This window comes from Mixophyes fleayi, chromosome 3 (genome assembly GCF_038048845.1).
Source record: "Mixophyes fleayi isolate aMixFle1 chromosome 3, aMixFle1.hap1, whole genome shotgun sequence".
NCBI classification, from domain to species: domain Eukaryota; kingdom Metazoa; phylum Chordata; class Amphibia; order Anura; family Limnodynastidae; genus Mixophyes; species Mixophyes fleayi.
Genome location: NC_134404.1, coordinates 320,243,559 through 320,267,233, shown reverse-complemented (window position 1 = coordinate 320,267,233; position 23,675 = coordinate 320,243,559). Strand labels below are relative to the sequence as shown.

At 40.7% G+C, this 23,675-nt stretch overlaps 1 protein-coding gene across 1 annotated transcript in view; it reads left to right on the top strand.

Moving 5' to 3' along the window:
• The first annotated feature begins 3,458 nt into the window (after positions 1 to 3,458).
• Positions 3,459 to 23,675, top strand: part of RHOQ (ras homolog family member Q) — a 39,905-nt gene continuing 19,688 nt past the window's right edge. The window contains exons 1-2 of the mRNA XM_075204123.1: positions 3,459 to 3,922; positions 12,290 to 12,348. Coding sequence (XP_075060224.1) covers positions 3,781 to 3,922; positions 12,290 to 12,348 — 201 coding nt within the window. The 5' untranslated portion in view covers positions 3,459 to 3,780. The remainder of the gene's footprint in view (positions 3,923 to 12,289; positions 12,349 to 23,675) is intronic.

Genomic DNA, 23,675 nt, shown 5'->3' with positions numbered 1-23,675 from the left:
ATGAATGATTTGTGTTGCAATAACTGAACCTCGTTTACCGGAGAAATTAATTTAAGGGGCCTTGGGAAAGGTCATGCCATCCAATCATATCATTCATGTTTTCATTTGATAGGCAGCTTGGTATGAAGTGACCCGTTACCTCTTGTAATAGACAATAGCCCTGAATAAACAGTTTCTGCTAGTTACCTCATTTGAAGTCCATCAGTAGCCTTAGATGAATATATTTCCAGGAGTTTGATGGTCTTTTTTTTAATAAAAAGCTGAAACACTGTCAAGTAATGTTAGGAACTGATATAATCCTGAAAAAGGAAATCCAGTAAATCAGACTTTCAATGGAGGAGTGAACAGAACATAAAGTGGTAGGGGTGGCCAACCAGTCAGAGACTAGGGGCTAGATTTACTAAGCTGCGGGTTTGAAAAAGTGGGGATGTTGCCTATAGCAACCAATCAGATTCTAGCTATCATTTTGTAGAAGGTACTAAATAAATGGAAGCTAGAATCCGATTGGTTGCTATAGGCAACATCCCCACTTTTTCAAACCCGCAGCTTAGTAAATCTAGCCCTAAGAGCCCAAAAAAAAATCTATAAGTACTGCAAAGAGCCAACTTTACTTTTATATGTGTGAGCATATACATATACACAGCATAAACATGCACATACATACCATACACACATACATTGAAAATATAACATAATTTCTAATATATTGCTAAGCAAAATAGAAAAAATATCCAACATTGCCAAAATGTTCAGAATAACCAAATCAGCACCGCTCTTACATCACTGCTGTGTCCACCTGCCATCAACTCTCCCCACATTGCATTATACCTCTCCACATGCAAATCAATTTCACTACATGGCCAGTATATGCCTATCAGCCTCCCCACATGCCATCAGATCTACCCACATTCCTCATACATTTCATCAGACTGCCATACATGCCCCTTCATACCATCAGTCCTCACCACATGCCCCTTCATGCCATCAGTTCTCACCACATGCCCCTTGCATGCCATCAGTCCTCACCACATGCCCCTTGCATGCCATCAGTCCTCACCACATGCCCCTTGCATGCCATCAGTCCTCACCACATGCCGCTTGCATGCCATCAGTCCTCACCACATGCCTCTTTATGCCATCAGTTCTCACCACATGCCCCTTTATGCCATCAGTTCTCACCACATGCCCCTTCATGCCATCAGTCCTCACCACATGCCCCTTGCATGCCATCAGTCCTCACCACATGCCCCTTGTATGCCATATCCATGTATTTGGCAAAGGAGGGTCACAACACACAGCTCCTCTTGGTCAGTCAAGCAAATTAATGTTTTCCTATCTGCCCCGCCAGTGCCTGGTACATTATACTTCGGTAATGCTCCCGGCCAGGAGACACATTTTAAAGTTACGCATGTGGCTCTAGAGCCATCGCTGCACTAGGGTCTATTTTTGTCAACAACCAATTAGCCCACACACAATGTAAACCACTGTGTCATGATGATGCCCATAGTGAGGGGGTTAACACCCCCCCACACCAATGTGACTCTCATGGACAGATAGGGGGTCAATCTGGATAGGCTAAGGGGGGTGATCTGCACCCAGACCTATGTAAAAAACTGTTTCAATGGAGGGTTAATAGCCAGGCGCGGGCTGGCAAGATGCAGCCCGGGGGGCGCACAGGCGGACGCATCACATAACACGTGATGCGGCAGCGGCATCAATGACGCGGCCGCCTGTGCGCATGACACGCGATGCGGCTGCAGGTAATAATTAGGTCATGGTGCAGCCGGGATGGGAGGGGGAGCTGGGCGGCCGGCCCTAACAATGGATAAACTGAGCGGCCCGGGGGACCGATGCCCCCCTGACCCCCGGGCCAGCCCGCCCCTGGTAATAGCCCATGTAAAGTGTACATTCTTGTGGTATATGTAAAGCAATTACTATTAAAATACTGCATGTTCCTGTGATGTCACCTGCCCCTGCACTACTGTTCTCCTGTGATTAAAAGATGAATGCCCATCCTGTCTGTAATACAGGCACTTTATGAAGTGGTTAGTAATATGGCCTATGCATAAGGTGGTATGTACGATGAAGGTTCTGTGCAATGAGGGGTTTGTGCATAGTGGCTGCCAATGAGAAGAAGTGTCTGTGTAAATGGGCACACATTTGGAATAATCACATTTGTACAGTAGTGCTTACATAATTTGCACAGTAGTGCTTACATAAATTGCACGTAGACTGGATCTGGGATGGGTAAGCTGCCCCAAACTTTCCCCTGCCTGCTTGGCATTAATTTATCTTTGACTGCACCTGCTGCTTCCGCAGAGCATACAGCCTAACAATATACCTCCCAACTGTCCCGATTTTGGCTGGACATCTCGATTCACGCGACACAAAGGGGGTGGAGTTTAACCAAAAGTATATGGGCTTTTTTCTAAATTTGACAATGTGTGGACATGGTTTTTGGCTGAATGGGGGCAGGGCTTACTTTGTCCCGATTTCATGATTTTAAATATTGGGAGGTATGTAAACAAAGGTCTGAATGTAAATGGTGGATGTTTGGATAGCTGTTGTTGCTGTCCATGAATTCCAGCAACAAACTTCCATAGCTTAACCATTTACATACATCCCAGTTGTCCCGATTTTGGCGAGACATTTGGATTCACTGGCTGCAAAAGTGGTGGTGCTTAACCAAAAGTGGGTGGAGTTTTACCTAAATTTACACCATTTGTGGGCAGAGTTTGGGTGGAACAAGGACAGGACTTATTTGGTCTCAATTTTGTGATTCTAAATGTTGGGAGATATACATTTACATTCAAATATCTTCTGGCTGTTACTCTGAGGTGTCATGAAATGCAGCTGCTGGTGGCATGGAGCATCTCCCAAAACACATGAATCCCAGGGGTAAATGTATAAAGCTGAGAGTTTCCGGCGGGTTTGAAAAGTGATGTTGCCTATAGCAACCAATCAGATTCTAGCTGTCATTTTGTAGAATATACTAACTAAATGAAAACTGGAATCTGATTGGTTTTTCAAACCTGCCGAAAAACTCTCAGCTTGATACATTTACCCCCCCCAAGCACGGAACACCTGCGCTTCCACTAGCTAGGGGTGTCAAGACTCATAAAAAGAATATTTCAACTGGAGACATTTTAACTTATATAGTATTAAAGAGAGTATCAAATATTGAGAACTACATTCAGGGTCTAAACAAGGGAACTAGTCAATCTAAAAACTGAGTTCCAGAAGTTAAAGATTTGTCAGCCAATGTTTATTATCCCAGCTGGCAGTGTAGACAGATGTAAATATGGTCTGCAGCGTCTGAGGGCTTTAACCCCTTCCATGCACTAATTGCAGGGGGGGTATCACCAGGCTGCAGATGCCAGCCAGTGACATGTGGCACTCCAGCCTTCCTTCTCTGCTGCAGGAAGCGCTTTGGAGACGGTCCCTTAAGCGGCACATTAGCTGCCTCTGCTCTTCTCCCCCCCCCAGCCAGGCTAGGCTGAGGCTGCACAGCCGGAAAGTGCTGCTGTGCCCTCACAAGTTGGGGGAGGGAGGGAGGACAAGTCCGCACTTTGGAAGAAATAATATTATTTCCAGGAGGTAGAGCCGTGTCCCCGCAGTGAGGCTGCTGGGAGATGCGCTGCACAAAGTTCCTGTCTCACCATTGTGTCATCTCTGCTGGGAGGGGGCACCAGGCACTTTTTGGAAAGGATTAGAGGGAACGTCATGCGGTGCAGTGTGACCTGGCTTTCTTCCTGGCCCCAATCGTGAAGATGAGGATCCATGGCGAATGGGACTGGGAGTAGCATGCTAAAATGTGTGGTGGTGGGAGATGGGGCGGTGGGCAAAACTTGTCTGCTCATGAGCTATGCCAATGATGCATTCCCCGAGGAGTATGTGCCCACCGTGTTTGATCACTATGCAGGTAAGTCACAGTTCTACTTGTCTGCATCTATTATACAGACTGTGGCATTGTCTCAATTTAAATTGGTAAAACATTGAATGGTAAATGCTGCTGCATATGGTGATGAATATATGAGAGCTGGCAAGTAGTCTGGCTGTGGATGCTTAACTGGGCACAAGAGGTTCTGCAGCAACTAATGGCATGCATGGCCACCCCTTTGCCCTCTGGTAAGTAAAGTAATTGTTATTGCCTTGGCTGCAGCTTCAGGGCTGTCTGGGACTGACCCTACTTTCGCCTTTCGACTTCACATTCACAATAGTTCTCTTGTCTGCTCTCTGCTCCCTCCCCATGTTTTCCTGGAAAGCATTGGAATAATCCATAGAGATAACTATGATGCCACTTACTTCTCTGTCTCTTAATAACAGTATGATGGTGGTGAGATAAGCAAATGTGTTTTTTTCTTTTTGCACTGTTAGTGATCTATATATCACATGCCATCATCCTTATGGGAAGTGGTTTCTGAAAAACAAGTTATTTGCACAGATCCCTGACTGTTATTTTAAAGGGTCACTAATCTAAATATGACTATATGAAAAAATCTTATTAACAGAGTAAAAGTTTCAATCCCCTATTTGAAATGTCAGTGAAATTTGGTAATTTGCAAAAAATATTCCAGCAAATTTTATATATGAAGGCAGATCTTAAGACTTTTTTTTTCTTAGTAAATGTACCCATGCATGCTGCAATGTTGTCTGCCAGTTATGTTGTTTTGGATCTAATTGGCCACATATTGCAGAAGGTACGGTTCCCAAATGATTGGTTATCGCAATTGGGATCATTCAGTTGTCAAACAGGGTGGCTGGTAAATTCGAACGGATGATCATATATGCAGTCACTGTTTGACCGCGCTACTTGTGCGCTGTATGATGTAGTCATTTATCCAGAGATCCAAATAGCTGGATATTTCAGGTTTGGAGACACGTGCGTTTGTACATATTTGGAGAAATATGACAAAGATCTGGCAGCAGGACAATGGGTCCAGGCAGTCAGATTGCCCTGTATATATCATCATCATCATCATCAACAATTGCTTATATATCGCCACCAAATTCCGTAGCAATTTAACATTGGAAACAAACACAGTAATAAAACAATACTGGGTAATACAGACAGACAGAGAGGTAAGAGGGCCCTGCTCGTAAGCTTACAGTCTCTGGGACAAATTGGCACAATAAGGATATTGTGGGAAAAATTAAAGTTATATGATATATTCTTGTTGGTGTTTTTAAAGGAGGTTGAGGTGGTATTAAGAGGGGATAATGTTTTTAGAAGTCCCTTACCGTTTTAGGCTCCTAAAGGCTCCCCATGTTACCATGAATACACATATATAACTGTGTGCTGTAGATATATCTTCGCAAACTTACATATACAACCCCTACTGCAAGTTATTAAAATAGTAGAAATCACAGAGGAGTTATATGACCATATAAAAGCCAAGTGCTATTTATACCAGACATGGAACGCTGAGGTCATTTCTAATAACTAGATAATTTGTTATAATATATCAGTTGTAAAGATCTACACTGATACAGACTGACGATGACTCATAGTGACACAGACAAATATTGACAGAAGCCCTCCCCATTATCACCACCTCCTCTTACCTTTATTTGAGCTCTGTGTTGGACTGATGCTTACCCCGTTTTCCTTTTACTGCCACAGAGTTAAGCTGGGTACACTGTCCAGGTTTTTCAACCAATTATAGTGCCAATCACACAATAGACCACTGTTGGGTCCGATATCGCATTAGTGTGTACACTCTCACGTTCGTGTCTTATCCTACCAAAGCACATCGTATCGTTTGATTTTATAAACTGACTAAGTCACTATACATGATGGAACGATGTCGGGCAAATATGGAAGTGTGTATGCACTCGCGGCCAGCAGTGTAGGTAGATCTCTATGGAGGGTGCAGAGTCACGATCTTTTCAGCAGATGGTTATGACAGATGTAGAGCACAGATCTGAAGGTAAATTGTGTATGTGTGTACGCATGAATCTGCATGCTCATCAGTCATTGGTAAAATCCTTACAGATATCGCATGTGCAGTTACTTTCTGTAGTGTGTACCCAGCTGAACAAGAAGTCATTTTATCACAATTTATGGTTAATGTGTGCTGTACTGGCATTGATGGTACAGAAATCCTCACTTATTTTTGCTCACTAAAGCTGGGTACACACTACACTGTTTTCATCCAATAATCGGCCCAAACAGCCGACATACGACCGCTCGTTCAAAAATCGGGTCAGTGTGTGCAGTGACACGATGGTCGAAAGTCTGCCCAAATGGACGATTGTCGCCTCATTTGGTTGGTCGTACAGTTTAATCTTTTCGGTCCAATCTCGTTTCCGCTGTGCAGTGTGTATAAACCTCCGACCGATCCACAACAGTGAGTACGAAATTACAGTCATTGCTCACGACAACATGGCTGTAAAAAGTCGCTAAAGGGACGTCCGCTCTTCCCTTTATCGTCCTAAACAAGGTTAGTGTGTATGTAGTCCATGGACCGAGCGATCGGACCATCAATCGCATGTAAAATCGCTCTGCATAAAAAGTTGGTCGAAATTTCTGTAGTGTGTACCCAGCTTTACAGGATTTCACCTGTAATGGAATCTTCCCCTATAAACTACACCTTAACGGTCGGCCTGCACCCTTGGATTCCAACCCGCTCTTAATTCTTGCTAAGCACTGAACAGTTAACCACGGTCTTTGCATTACTCAAGTACTTCTAGCGCACACTTGCTTTGGCTCCTTACTTTCTCTCTCTCTCTCTCGTATATATTTACTAAACTGCAGGTTTGAAAAGTGGAGATGTTGCCTATAGCAACCAATCAGATTCTAGTTTCATTTATTTAGTGCATTCTACAAAATAACACTTAGGGGGGTATTCAATTGTTAGCGTTAACGGGAAAAAACGAGCGTTCAAAAAATATTACCGTTTATACAGTAATATTGCGCGAGAAAAGCGTTAATACGGTAGTTTACTTGCGGAATTTCAGAGCGGCGAGCTGAAATTGAGCGAGTAATTACCGTATTAACGCTAAGATTTTTTGAGCGCTCGTTTTTCCCCGTTAACGCTAACAATTGAATACCCCCCCAGAATCTGATTGGTTGCTATAGGCAACATCTCCACTTTTTCAAACCCGCAGTTTAGTAAATATACCCCCTGGTCTCACTCTTGGAGCTCAGGTATAGTACATTAAAAGTCCAATCTCTTACAGCCCTAAAAACACGTTGTCATACAAGCCCCCACAACCCCCCACTCCTCCCCGAACCAGACTCTGTACTCCCATAGTGCTTTGATTGATGGTATGTGTGGTCCTGCTAGCCAGATGTGCTTTATACAGAACTAAAATAAATACATAACTAAAGTTATACATAACTGAAATACATTTACATAAATTCAAGTCACTTGACTAATATGGTCCTTTAAACTGCGATCTCCTTCACTGTCCTAGGAATTTTGACAGTCCCACATGTGCTAATGATCTTCAGGGGCCACGTGGAAATCTTTCCCCCCTGTATTGTGCTTGGCTCTGCTGAAACTTCCTCTTTCTAGGCTATATTAGGATGGGACACAGGCCTGGCTAGGCCGTCATAGGAAAGCTGAACAAGTGTATGACATTCAGCCAACGTTCTGATATACAAAGCATTGCAGGCTGATATGTCAGCAGAGGAGTTATTTAGCAGGCAACCTTTTCTAGGATTACATCATAGGGAAGAATATGTTAAGTTTATTGAACAATATTAGAAAAAAAAGAAATTTCATGTTGCACCATAGGTTTGGGGGTCATACACAGTTAGGCCAAGTTCCAAAAGCTGGGTGCAAAATGTTATTGTAGTGCAAACATTTCTCAATCTTCAGAACCAGGTGAGAGTTCTGACACCATTTAAAGTAGTTCTATAAAGGGAATAGTCAAGTATTTTACTATCTTTCTAGATATCACTTTCACATCCCTTTTTACTTGTATCTTACATCTGCTTTTCCTATCAAACTTTATATTTTGTAAATTACATTTATAAGAACATTTATGTTGCAACTTCCCTGTAATGTTATAGTTGCATATTTTATATATTTGTGTTAGATCATTTTACTTTTTGTAACAAGATTATTCCTAATTCTGAGAAATAACGGATATCAATTTAGTATTTTTTCTATCAATTTTGCATCACCACTAAAAATGAAATACAAGTTGCAATATATACACCCCCCCCCATACCCTCTATATTATATTCAAAATGAGCCCCCTTTTCCCAAGGTATTGTATTCGCCCTCTCATTTAACTTTTACGTTGTTTAATGTAACAATAATGTTGGAAGAATCGTATTTTAGGATTAGTTGCCCTATAAAATTAATTTGCAGAGGGTGCCCTTGTCCTGCCCTGCATACAGTTCTCCTTTCAGGAACTCTGAAAATAGCGCCAACATTTTAACTTATACGTGTTTATTTACCTATGTTTTCCATGTGGCAAAAGATGATTAGTAGCAAATTTGTCAAAATGGGTCCACAAATAAAATCATTTAATATATGTTACCTCTCTCCAAGATTTTAGCTTAATAGCCAAGCGAGTACTATATTGATTCTTGTAATAATTTGGCCAAGTATCTGTATGGCGGCTTCTACTCCCAATAACAAACAGCAATGTGAAAATAAAGTGGCTTCTCTCTGCCAAATGTCTTACTTTCGGCCAAACATACAGTGAAAATAAATTTTGAGTTGTATTCTCCTTATACTGTGGCTCTGTATTTTGTGTTGAAGAAATTCATCCCTCACAAATATGAGATATATTTGTTAAGGGGGAATATTTACCAAGCTGTGGGTGTGAAAAAGTGCCTATAGCAACCAATCAGATTCTAGTTATCATTTTGTAGAATGTACTAAATAAATGACAGCTAGAATCTGATTGGTTGCTATAGGCAACATCTCCACTTTTTCAAACCCGCAGTTTAGTAATTATACTCCATAGAGTCTTCAGGAAGTCTGTGACTCAGTAAGAAGACTCATAAACAACGTCTGGATTTAGTGATTAAAAGGAACTGTGCTTTTTTTGGATCTAGAAATGTTTAATTAAGTGGATGTAAAAATGTAGTTGATATGCTTCTGAATCACCTGAAGGGAGCCATTGTGTTCCCATCAGGCTTCCCGTCAACGCTATGTTCTCCATACCTGAAGAATGTCAGCTTGACAAGAGCCTTAAAGCATCAGTAAATCTAACATACAAGTTGACTTACTTAAAAAAAATACTAATAACATTTACAAATATATATTTACAAGTCTCAGGAGCTGATCAGGACTGACAGTATTGAGGTGATCATGGAGGGAGATAGACCTAGGTAAAGCGGACTTCCTGACAGGAATCACATTACAGGGCTGTTATTGGTCATGTTGGGTAATGTAGCTGGACCACCATCGACTTGTGTATGCAGGGGGCAGCACAGTGGTTAGCATTGCGTTCTCACAGTGTTGGGCTCATGAGTTTGATTCCGACCAGAGCCCTATCTGTGTGGAGTTTGTATGTTCTCCTATGTTTTTGTCAGTTTCCTCTGGGTGCTCTTGTTCCACCCATACATACTGGCAAGTTAATTGGCTTCTGTCAATGTGGGTGTGTGTGGTATGGTATGTAATCATTCACATGTTCTCTGTACAGAGCTGCATAATATACTTGGCGCTGTATAAAAAATAATAATAATAATCTTCACAGACCACAGTAACTGCTCTGAGCTTGGCCCGAGTGGCAGGTTCGGCCCATGTGAGCACGGAAATGGGGTTTTCATTTATTTCAGAGTCTCCAGATGTCACTAATGACTTGATCATTTGCTTTATCATCCATTTTTGTTATGATATTTCTACTGTAAGCTTTTATGTTTTAAATAATCTCAGTCAGTTGTAGAAAGAGAAAAATGAAATGGTCCTGTTCATTTTAAGAAACACGGACAGATTTCTTAATATTAAATAAACACATCTGCTTTAAGGCTCATACCCAGAGGCCTTTTTTACATGTGTTTTAGACGCGTTTTTAAAGCTGCTAAAGCAAATGTTAAATGGGTCTGACATTAGGAAAATCATCATACATACTGGCCTTTTACTTGCGTTTCCCAGAATGCATCTAGTTCTGTTTTTTCACAGGTAAATGTATGTGAACACCTCATATACACAGTAGAGAATAGTCTTGCCAATGTTATTAATAAATGTGAATATAACATGTAAATAAATGCAAACAAAAATACAAATTAACTGCAAACATATGTGATTTTCCTCCTTAAAAAGCCACTTGGAATCTTCTTTACTGCGGTAAACGAATGGAAATGTCAATTAAGCTATGTTAATATACGGCTGTGACTATATATAATATAATCTCTAATAATTTACTGTCAGCTGGTGGGGTCAAAATGCAAATCGGACAATCAGAAGCGGTTAGATAGTGCTCTAGATAGTCCATACTTACCAACTTTACAATGTTGGTATCCGGGAGCCTGTGACGAAGGTGGGCGTCATGGGGGGCGGGCCTCCAAAATCTGCGTCATTTTGGACCCACCCCCGTGACATCATGACGCAAAATGCGTCATTTGACAGCGGGGGGGGGCGCAAACGCCGCGATTCACCAGGAATCGCGGCGTTTGTGACCTAATTCTGTCACTAGAAAGTGGGCAGATTTTGCCACACTCGCAAAATGCGGGAGTCTGCCGGACATTCCGGGAGAGTTGGCAAATATGAGATAATCATCCTTTCATATTCCCTGTAGACTGTAAGCTCTCGTACACAAGCTCTCTCGATCTTTTGTCTCACGTCTGCACTTCCTTCGCCAAATTTGTATGTATGTGTTCAGTCTTATGTGCAGTTTGTATGATTTTATAACTTAGCCGGTCCGATGCTGTTGAGTTTTACAAATAAACTATGATGATATGGTTACACCAGCTGCCCTCCCGCACCCACGAGAGATACACCTGCTAAAAAGCGTATCCGTGATGTGTCCAGGTCTACTGTTACTGTACTCGGCCTCCGCTTGCCCGCCCCAGTCCTGAGTCTCCAGGATTAAGGAGACACATGCCAACAATATGCAAAAAACTATATATGTATGTGTGTATATACGTATGTATGCGTGTGCATTTTTGGTGCGCATTCACAGTACGGAAATACATATTCAATGCAAAAGAAACAAACACCCATCCAACACTAAATAATCCCTGTGTTTACCAGTGCTCTGCAAACTGATCCTAGTTGGGTCAAGGGGTCGTTTAGATTGTGTAATCATTACTGAGTAATGGTAAAATAATAAATATGATGGGATCATAGTTATTCTCGTGTATACCCTGACAGATTTGGTTAAAAAGGGCTATAGATTTACTTTGTGTTAATATTTAGATAAAAGCAACTTTAATACGGGGTAGGGCTGCAGGACTAAGACATACTTACTCTCCTAACACTGAGAGCAAACAATTATTCCATATTCCTTGCTGCATATCACAATCAGTTTACCTGTCCTCCTAATTCAGACTACAGTCACTACACTGTACTTGTCCACTCTGGAATATATCCCGAAGACTCCTGAATTCCTGGTAGGTCTCCCAGACTCGGGAGTGCAGTCTATTCTCCTAGTGAAGTGAGGGCACGCCACAGTTGGTCATGAATCGCGTCAATTTGGCACCATCTGTGGTTGCTTCACGATTTGCGATGACACCACCCCCTTCCCCACACACAGTCAGTTCACCTTCCCTCTGAGAGAAGACAAAAGTCAGCAACTATGGACTAAGAGTATTTGGTTAAGAGAGAGGTTTGGTGAATGGGAACATTCTATAGCCCATCAGGACAAGGTGAGGAATCCTGTAGATTATTATTAGAGGAAATCACTGAAATGTCAATGAAAGTTGAGGTGATAATTATGAGATTTCAGTATGCCTGAAGGGGTCATTAGGCAGGGACTGATGTGAATTATTATTCTCTCATGCTACGGTGCCTTGCTCTTCCATGTTTACCTCACAGCGTATCCTTTGGAGTTTACACAAGGGCAACCTGACTGTACTACTGCAGTCCCACACTGTCATTGGCTGGTCACCATTATAAACCCAGTCCTTACTGCATTATATGTACACCCGGTGGGCCTGAGAGGACTAGCACCACCAAGTTCCTGATAGGGTTATACATACATGATACCTATGTGAATGTTGATTTATCGTATTCAGTCTGTATTTAAGGTTTTACCTGCTCAAACAGAAGTAGATGAACCATCTTGATTACCTTGTCATTCATAAATTAGAGAGGAATTATTATACTGTGATGTAACTTTACCATTTTGCGCTTTGCCTAACATAATGCATTTGTTCTTTCAGTCAGCGTCACCGTTGGGGGCAGACAGTACCTCCTGGGGCTCTATGACACTGCCGGACAAGTGAGTATAACAGATGAGGCATATTCTATATCCTCTCTGCACAATCTTCAGCGGCGTCTCAACAAAACTGTGAGATCATTTTACAAGATAGTTTGATTTACACAAGTACATCAAGATAACCTGCGGCAAAGCTTATCTTATGATTATTGCAAAGACGTATTTTTTTATTTTTTACATTTCGTTTTCTGAAGACACGCTGCAGGTGTAAGCAGACGTGTGCGCACAGCACCCTCCGTGTAAGAGGGGCTGAGCAGTCTAATATAGGAGTTTGTGCCATTTATATAGAATGTATGTGTCACATCGAATGCTTGGCACAGTTTTATGGTAATTGTGGTTTGAATTTCCTTTTGTATTTTTTTTTTATTATTATTTATTTTTGTACAAGCGCTTATTATTTTATTATTTAAATTCCAGGTATTAGCTCATTTTTAACCCTGTAATCCCCAGCACAGCTCTGTCCAATCGGCTTCTGTCTGACTACGCTGCTCACACGTCTAAAATATTTTACATTAGAGGCGTCGGTGGATAATGGGAGTCTCCTTAATCTTATGGGTCCCTGAATTGTAAGGAAGGTTGGGGAGGGTGGGGGGGGGGGGGATATACGGGTTAGAAGCGAGAAACTACAGACTTTATAACCAAGGTAGATTCTGATATATATCACCCATGTTGTCAGTACTAATGGATCCAGTATAGTCTGAATTTGGGGAGCAGGTAAATTGATTGTTATATGCAGGATGGAATATTGGATTTTTGATTATTCTCAGTTTCTGTAGCAAAATACCCCTATGTTTGAAAGTGGTCATCATGATAGCTTAGTGGTATACTGGAAACCTGGTGAGCTGGTGCAAGGTGATATATATTCTGCATTTGTTCACTTTCAATAGACACCTTGTACATAGAGTTGAAATACACATATTTTTATCTATTGTGTTGAGCTAATCGGTTAAACTTTGGAACTTAAGAAGAAAAACAATCCTGTGTGAGTGCAATAAGCTTTTTGCTCATTCACTTGTGACAATCACATGGTTATGTTGCCTAATCTGTGCTCTGTCATTGTAGTCACTTTTAGGAATGATCGAAGCATTTTATTCTCCACTACAATGGGAAAAAAATCATTTCAACAACTGCCTACAAGATTCTCATTTTCTGCAATCATTATTCTATCCACTGAGCAGTTGTTATACGAGCGGCAGATTAGGCAGGGTTGATGCACAGTCTGTTTGAATTGCTGGGGATATACATATTAAAATGTGCTGTGTTTATGTATCTGGACTTTATGGGGTGGCAGCAGATCGGTAGTGAATGGGATTCTCCAGTATTATTATTCCCCAAAATACATAATTCATGTTCTGACAATGAATTCAATTCCAGTATATAGCGCAGTGCTGGACAAATCCTAGGAGATGGGTAAACAATTACTACTTGTACCTAACTTGGCTCTTAGGTTTGTATAACTACATCCTGAACTCTACATTGTTTTGTCCATGGCATAGTGCAAGGTTGATAAACCTTGAAAATATTTTTCACGGACAACCTAGATCTCTTAGTAGGCTGAGGGCTAGATTTACTAAGCTGCGGGTTTGAAAAAGTGGGGATGTTGCCTATAGCAACCAATCACATTCTAGCTGTGATTGTGTAGAAAGCACTGAATAAATGACAGCTAGAATCTGATTGGTTGCTATAGGCAACATCCCCACTTTTTCAAACCCGCAGCTTAGTAAATCTAGCCCTGAGTGTTTGTTATTTTGAAACTGGTCAGAAAGTGAAAGTAGTAGAACTTAGAGCAGTATGAAATAGCTGGAGGGCCACACATGCCTTTAACAGCGCCCCACAGAGGAAGAGCACAGTGCACTCCCTCATCCTACAGCTATGCCATGTGACCTTGTTCTCTATGAGGCTCATAACCCGTATCAGGTCCCAAATCATCACTGTGTTATGGGCACAATTTAGTGATCTCTTTTTTTTGTTTGTTTTTTGGGTTTTTTTGTTTGTTTTTTTTAATAACTGAAAATCAATAAATTTAATGACATTTGGCAACTTTTGGTATAATGTTCTCATTACCATTTTAGTATTTTCATTTTCACTTAGGACATTTTGGAAAATTACCAAAATTAAAGGGGAACTATATCTTTGTTCTCCAAATCCCCATACACATCTCAGCCAGTCTGACTAATACTGATGAATCCTGTAATATATTTCAATTTACTTACTGATAATTCTAACTTAAGAGATCACACCCCAGCTTACTGCATGTATGTTCTTTCTTTGTCGAAGCATTTTTTATAATAAGTTTCTAAGACTTTCTGATTTACTAAAATTAGCAAATGCTGTTTTAGCTGGGTTACAAAGATGGGTGTTATGGGGAACATTTGCAGAGAATATAACATTTAAAAGATTCATTAACTGAAAGCAGCAATCCCATGAGAAACACGTGTGGTTTTTTTTTTCCTTAAGTCACTTTGGCATGCTATAAGATGAATGTTGGAATTTACCATTTTCCTTGTTTTGTTTTTTTTACTCAGTCTGCTTTTAGTGATTTATTATATGGGTCTACCATGGCAACCACAGTCACACGTCACATGATGTGAGCAAAGAGGCGATGGTACGTCATTCTGAGCTCTTTTTGCACTGTGACATACTCTTTCTCTCCTCTCTGCAATCACATGACACGCTGAGTCTGTAAGCCTGTGTCTGGCAGCCATTTTTGTTTGTCAAACAGAGATATTTTGGAGTAGAGATAAATATTTGTAGGAGAATAGCTAAGAAAAGTCAGATGAATACTTAAAATGTACTTAAATTGCTATTTAAAGAAAGCAAAAATTTAATTTGAGAATGCTGCTTTAATTGTGCCTAGCATGGGAGGTGGTGATGTACTGTGTGCACTAGACATAGTTCTATGGTACCCTTCTGTACAGCCTCTGAGCAAACTCAGGGGACTGTTTCTGTCACATCATTGCCACTGCCTGTCATATTGATGTTCTCTCTGGACCTGAACATTCCTTAATGACATCAAATTCGCATTGATGTCACACACATCCATTGTCACATGGCCCTGCCACCAAGCTGTTGTATTGTGAAAGGACTATTGCTGCTCAATAAGACTGACAGGGGAATTCTTGGAGGAGATAAATAGGTTATGGGGAAGAGAAGAAACAATGGCAACTGTACTGAACTCTGCAAGGATACTTAATCGCACCAACATAAAAACTAGAATCCTTCCCTTCATAATTGCAATAAATAATTACAAATGGACAGTTCTAGGGTCCTTTCAGTATAGCGTGGACTGTTGTGCTATCTTTGGCTTTTAACGCAGTCTTGCCATCTTTTGGTTATTGACTGTAGGATGTGCTTTTCATTTGTGAATGGATTATTCTTTCATACATTGCTTTTAACCAGTTACAGTACAAATATGTAGTAATATTAAATCCAATTCCCTAATTCATATATTAATATTTCACATTCTAGGTTTCTTTGACCTTTAACTTGTTAAAATAGAATATCCCATTATATTTAATTAGTAACAAATATGGCAGCTACCATTAATATTAATTAAAGCGAATATGGTCACCAATCATGTGTAATCCGGGTATCCGAAGTCCCCACTGACCTTGTTTTCTAATTTAGGAAGTTGATGGTCTTATTTGGTGATACTTTGATTAGCATGCAGATATTTTGCTGGACTTGTCCCTCTAATGTTGTCTTGATTATTCTGTACTTTAAAGTGTTACTAATTCCTCCGTGTTGAGGTTACTCAGCCTTGTAATTCAATGTGTTTCTGCTGTGTTTGACGTTCTAGTCTCTTACTGTGAGGTTATAACTGACAAAGACATCACTGCAAAGAAAATAGGTTTGTTTGGATAGAACCCGCTGCTTCTTACGGACACAATATTAGTTCTGGTACATCTCACATACATGTCTTCAGTTGTCCATTGGCCGTTTATGGTTAAACTGTAGCTTTCTGCCTAGTATTTATTTTTGGCTGCGCGGGATTGTATAACTTGCTGAAGAGTGGGACTAGAATTTCTTTTTAAACCACAGATGTAGCAGATGGTCTCTGATTTATAGATCACAACGGAAGAGTTGCCAGTTTGTAATTTAATTTGGATGTGACGCCTCTCGAGTTTCAAATGGACTGTTTTGCATTCATAGGATTGCGAGCATTTAGAAACATATAAAAATGTTGTAGTTAAATGTACAATCTTAATTAAAGTGGCATCCTCACTTATTATAATCACTAGTGTCTACTGATAAATAATGAGTTATCTGGTTTCCTTTCTAATCATTCTTCTACAACGCCAGCAGCAATAGGAGTAGAAGAAACCAGGGTTGTTTTTTAATGGCGCACAAAACAAATATATTGTTATTATAATTCAGGCATAGGCACGTCCGATCTGAAGAAACGTCTCTTGTTGACTACTGCTCTAGGTACACTCCGCTCTGACAGACACAATACACTGCCGGGTACTGCCAACACTATGTGGCATATAAAGTCCCAGCAGGAACAAAAAGTATTGGATTAATGTGACCTGTTAATAATATAGAGCCTGATTCATTAGCCATCAGATCTTATTTTTCCTCATCTTGAGTTGCGATGAGTACTTTGAGAAGAAACGGGGAAGATAAGAAATTCGCAATTCAATAAGGAACAGAAAGTTGAAAAACACACCCACCTTCAGTCCTTTACGCAACGGAATATAAGAGGCAGTGGATCTTAAGAAATTAGCTCATTCGTATTTTATCTTCCGCTTCTTTAAGAGAAGAAATTTGCTATGTAACGCCAAATGTGGGAGGTGCGAGAAGTTTGTTTACAAATGTTAAAACACAATCGGGTGTATATTTATGCAGGACAGTTGTAACCTCATTATTCGTTTTCACACTTACATATTTTGTGAACCCAGAACAAATGACTGAAGTGTTTTTAATGAGCTAAATCCACACACCTTCTTATTCTGCTATATGAAATATCGTGTAATGGGTTTGTTTGTGTTTGACTTGAACTGAGCGCATGTAGATGCAAATGCATGCACTTCACTAGCATGAATAAATATGCATATTAATTTTAAAAAATAATATTGCCTTAAGATTGTATCCCAACCGTTATAAAACGCATAGCGTACTCTTTCATAATCGATACATAGGAGAGTACATACAAGCTACACACAGAAAAAGGGCGTGATTCAGGAATCAAACTCATGACTCCAGTGTTGGAAGGTGGATTGGCTAACCACTAAGGCAACGTTCATTTTGAAAAAAGAGGGAGAAGCTCAACAATACAGCATGCGTGCTACAGATGTAAGTGCTAGATAATAGTGCTTCAAGAAAAAAGCAACACAACACAGCCACTCTTCCTTATTACCCAAAAATAAATAAATGCCAGTTAACATCTGCACCAGTACCTTAGTGGTTAGCACTTCTGTCTCACAACACTGATGTCATGAGTTTGCATACCAAACATGGCCTTAACATCTATGTGCAGCTTGTGAGCCCGAATCATTAAGGAAAGGAACACGACAGGAACTTTGGCAAAACCAGCAGATGTTTTTAATTAGCAAGCGGTAGTATTAGGATAGTAGTTAGCAAATAAGGAAAGTATTGGTTTTTTTTTTCATGTAACACACAAACACTTGATATCTTGATTTTTACTCTGACCTTCAAAGTTTTATCATTTCATCATAACGCCAACATTAGGCAACAACCAAAAGAGAATATTAAAAAGTTTAAAATTAAACTGAAGCATAACATTTTTCAAAAACAGAATTTTTTTTTTGTAGATTTTGGTATTTTTTTCGTTTTTTGTTCTGTATTTTCCAACTTTTTGCATTGGGGAACCTGATGGTGGGTTTCCATCCCCACTTATGGTGTGTTCTCGAGCTGATAAAAACAAGGAAAAATAACACAAGTAGCATGCTTAGGTTATTTCTCATAGATATATATATATACATACATATATATACACAAGAGAAAACTAGCTGTTGGCCAAATGGCAGGTGGGAAAACAGTGCTATATGATTAATACAATGGGCCTACCCACACCAACAAAAGTATATCTTTGTTTGTGAAAAAAACTTATATTCCACCAAAGCTGCAACATAGGACTCCTTCTCTCTCTCTGGCGCGGCCGCCGACTTCTCTGCCTTAACCATGGCCACCTCCTCCTCTCAGCATAGTGCTTAGAGAGGGGGGTAGAAATTGCAGTGGTTCCCTGAGCTGGCTGCTTTTTACTAAGAGCAGTCATTTTTAAAAGTTTCTATTTTAGCTTAGGGAACGGGGTCAGGTTAGGGTCACTAACATAGTGAACCCTGTTAGGCACTGGATTGGTTGAGGAGGTTGTCATGTTTGGATGATAGCCAATCCAGTGCTGGGCCCTGGGGGGAGTGGTTTCCTCTTATGCACAACCCCCCGTGGTGGTCTCTCACTCCTCGTGTGCAGACACCAGAATAGACAGCCATTTTATAGCTCAGCTTCTCCCCTTTTCTATTCTGAGTCCTGTAAGGTAAAGGGTTGGGGGTGGTTGTTTTCAAAAGTTTGTTTTTTACACTCGGGAGCATTTTGGCTGTATTGAAGGCTCACTTTCCATTGTAGTTTGTGTGCTGCTTGTTATCTGTATTGTGTTTTTCTACACTGTGTGGTGTTGTTTTGTCCCATGTGTTAACATGTCAGAGAGGGAAAAATCCATGCGTGGTAGGGCTGGTGTTACATCTATGCTGAGTTTCACCTGTGCTGTCTGTCACGCTGTTACCGTCTGGGCAGTCAGGCGCGCAGGCTCTGAGCGCAACCTGTCGGCCCGCAGAGAGCACACCGTGTGAAACAGCAGCTGCTTGTTCACATACGGAGGAACCTGCCTGGGCTCGGTCTCTCTTTAATACGGTGGCTAAACTTGCTCAGATGGTACGTTCTCAAGCTGCTCCATCTTCAGATTCTGCTTCCTCTGTTGCGAATGAAATGGGTTCTAGTTCGCAAACTCAGGGTTTGACTGTTTCTGCCCCGCTGGAGTCTGTAGAACCAGCCTGGGTACAGGGTCTTGCATCCTCTGTACAGGGTTTGGTTGCAGTTTCTTCCTCTTTAGAGAGGATGATGAAATCGGCCGCACCGTCTTCCTCACATAAGCGTAAGAGGGTGGCGGCACCTCTTCAGGGAAATCTGTCAGATTCTGATTGTGGTTCCCAGGAAGAGGGTGAGTTACCGTTGGATTCTGACATAGATGCTCCTTCAGTGGTGGGGGAGGTTCATGCTGATCGTCAGAGTGTGGAGGAGTTAATTCAGGCTCTGCGTCAGGTACTTGATGTTCCTGAGGAAGAAGTTCCTGGGATCTCGCCTAACACTCCTGGTAGGGACCGCGACCTGCAGACAGACGCCACTAAGCCCAAATCACCTTGCGGTGGTCACTGGTGAATACCATCCGTCCGTTAGACTCCGCACCCTGCTGGGAGTAGTGCCAAGTTGGGCACGTTTGGTGTAGTGGTTAGACAATCCACCTTTCAACAGTGGAAACCTGAGTTCGAATCCTCACGAACGCCATTATCTCTCTGGAGTTTATATATCCTTCCCATGTTTGTGTGAATTTTCTATGTGTCCCTTGTGCAAGCGTACGCTTGGTTTAAGTCCGCACATATTATCCATCCAATTTTCTTAAAGTGAGCTGTTATGCTTTTATATTATTACTAGCGTATTGTTAGCTGTTTTTAACAAATATCAGCAACTAACTGTTGATACATCAGCCACTTTACAGTGAGATGTATTATAATGGTGGTTGTAAATAAAAAGAGGTTGCTTTTAAAAAATGTACACAATGTTTAATGTTTGATATAAATAAAAAAAAGGTGAAGTGTATTAAGATGTGTGTTGTGCATATTTAGTTTTTAAACGAACGATGCTTTTAGAACAGTTTATTGTTGTTACTCTGCGCTGCTGCTGTAGCTGCTTTGGATTTTTACATGACCCTGAGATTTCCTTAAGCTTTAGCAAGGAGTTTAGATAAAACTCACAGGTTTTTTTTTTAACTATCCAACGGATAGTCAGTACAAATAACGCCTACTCTTCTTAACTTCTTTTGGATCTCCAGCCATTCCCCTCCCATTCCCAACCCTTTTTAGTGGTCAGAAAACTTCTTAAGTGCAGTTACGATGGATTTTCATCTTAACTTAAGAAATTCTTAGCATACAGATTTTCCTTCTTATCTTCCTTTTCTGGGCATGCGTAGAGAAGATTTTCGTAAGATCCGCAAAAGACGGCAGATCAGATCGCTAATGAATCAGGCCCATAGCCATTAAAGAACAAAAAACGTTTCAAGAAAAGTCGTCGACCCCATAAAATTAATTTAATAGGATGTTATTAATGTCTACTCTACATAAAATGCATTTTTACACTTGCATACACAGCTGTCATTACTATCACTGTGCACTTACACCTGACGTGTAGCTGGTGTAAGTGATATGGCGGAAAACCTTTGAGATGCCCAGAGTTTGAATCAGACGCTGCTATGTGCTTACGCCCATTCCCCTCCCCGCTCCATACCTGAAATCATAGGCTGTCGTAAGGGTCCTTTGCGCTTGAAGATGAATTGGTTGTTCTTGCGTGCACTGGCTTATGGTTAGGTTCTAGGGATGCGCAGAGCGATTTTATACTAAATACAGCACGTATCGGCATTTGCGTTCCTTAATGAATCGGGCCCACTGTAACTATTTTCCCATAATACAGTCTTCTGATCCACCGAAATTAACTGCGTTAAGCATAGGTTCCTACTGCTGTACCATGTTTGGAACTTATAGGGTGCATTTGATAGTCTTCCGGTCACACAAGGGTCACAAGTTTCTCTCTTAAAATGATAGTAGCTCTAAGTACACTATAAATAATTTAGGGCGTATTCACTCAATATGCCTAAACATAACATTTGGTGGTTTCTGTGGAAGGGTGCAGCCATAATTTCTAACGATTAAAATCTATGTACATGAAATCTCTTAAACATCACACATAGTTAAAAATGCAATGAAACCACCCTTTTAGTTTTGAAAAATTGAACATAAATAGTACAGCCACAGTAAAAGCCTAATTGCAGCGTACAAACCATTCTTGGGAACATCAGCTATAAAACTGTGTTATGTCCTCTACTTGTTGCAAAAAATGCATTATTTAAATAAGCAGTTGGTGTGGGCTGAAGACCCTGTGACACTAGTCATGTGATTATACAGACACTTCCTACAGTCTGATGATGTCATGAGTGGTTTCTCAGGAGTACAACGAGCATGTTCCTGCCAGTACTTCTCATTATTACACAGTTATTTATAGCTGCCCAGAAGATGGCTGTCATATGTTATGGCAAGAATCCCCTGTGTAGTTTATCTCATAGGGATCAGTAAACAGAAGTGGGCTGACATCTCTCCGCCGTACATTGGAATGCAGCATGGGTGGAAATCCAACGTAGGTTTAGTTATACTGTCTTAGCTCTGTATGGATGACAGGTGCTTTTTAATAAACAAAGTCAAAATGACTGCAGATTTCAGGTTAATCTGTTCATGAGACACTGCAGGATTTCGTCCTCTCTACTATGTTATGTGAAATGTGAGCGAGTCTGTACTAAACCAGCAATGGCGATGTCCTAATACCATATCAGTGATGACAGTCAGGGTTGTTTTTAATTAATACTCACTAAACCATAGCAGCCAATCAGACATTTGCTTTCACTAAAGATCAATTATAAATGCGCAAACAGTGTGGTCTGCATACATTTCTGTTTGCACAAATGCGTCAATTTGTCCTTCTCCTGGAGGAAAGTACTCTGTGGCACCCCGCTCAGCAGGGGATACCCCCTAAATGTACACCCCTTAAATCTTACAATAATCACATCCTACGATAGTGAATTTCATTTTTGCATAGGGTGCATAACTAGTGACCTTACAAGGAACGCTCCGATCCTTGCTTATTCTAGGGGCACAATGTAATGCTTTTTTGTGGGGAACACAAACTGGCGTGTTGCCTATTTGGGGGCAACAATTTGGTATATAATGCTTTTTATTTTTGGGTGGCACAGACCGGTGTAGTATGTTGTACAATGTCATGTGTCAGACCGTGTATATAATATGCTCGTCATTTAGTCTGTTTAGCTTATAACTATAAGTAGTCATTTACAGGTCATGGTAACCTATGATGCTGTTCTTTGCTAATTTGCATAAGGTCACCCCTGATTTCAGTATGTCTGGCCCATTTCTATTTACAAGATTGCAGCTTTTGGTCCTGGCTTCCAAGTTTTGGATAAATTTGCCCAGACTTTCCTTATATACACAAAATATACGTATTTCAATCTTACCTCTTGTAAAGTTTGAATTTGGGGTAACCTTTAGGGTTACACTAATTGGGGCTGGATTAACTATGTGCAGAATCGTAGCCCTTGTGAACTTTTTCTGAACCTCAGGACTTTGACCTCCTCATTTTTTATTTTTTTATTTTATCTGTGTCTTCCAGCGCCCATTTATATTGTAAGTTGCAGGCAGGGACTTCACACCTAATGCCTTCCTTATAGCTGTTGTTGCTCCCAATATGTATTGCTTTACTATTATAGAGTGCTGTGTATACCGTGTTATGTAAGTAACCTTATACATACAAGACACACAGCATTGCAGGTTTATTTCATGGGGGGTCCGGCTGGTTGATCTGGTGACCTCGCCTGTACACATGTATCCAAGCTGCTTCTCTCAGGCAGGAGGTTTGGACTCACGGAGGCTCATCAGTCCGCCTCAGCCTAAAAATAGTTTCAGTTTCCAGTCAGTTTATCATCGTTTGTTTATCACTTGTTAAAAATCAGACTGGTTTCCTTTACATTAGTAAATCACAAAAGGGTCCATTAAAGTGTGTTCTTTCTGCTCTGTGCATCCTGATCGCTGCTCTGATGTCTGATCACTGAAGCTTGATGATTGCCAATAGATGCACATGTAATTCACCATCGTGCTCATGAATACACAGTCCGTTGACCATGGATGGATACTAGGTATACTGCTGCACATGCCCCATGCCCAAATCAAAGGGACCGTTACAAATGTTTATATCCTGCAAAGTACAGACACACATTTAATGTAAAGAAGACTGTTTTCTACCTTGGTTGTTGGTGCCACTAAAACATAATCTAATATGAAAAGGTGTCTTTTGAAATTAATACATTTATAGTCGCCAGATTTATTCTATACGACGGCTACTATTCAATATAGAGCCCTAACTGATTGGCAGTATATTATACAGAGCCATTTCTGGTGGCAAATATACGATACATAAATATACAACAGTAATAAGACACCAATTTATATACTTCGCAGTAGCAGCAATATGCCCTGTCGCAG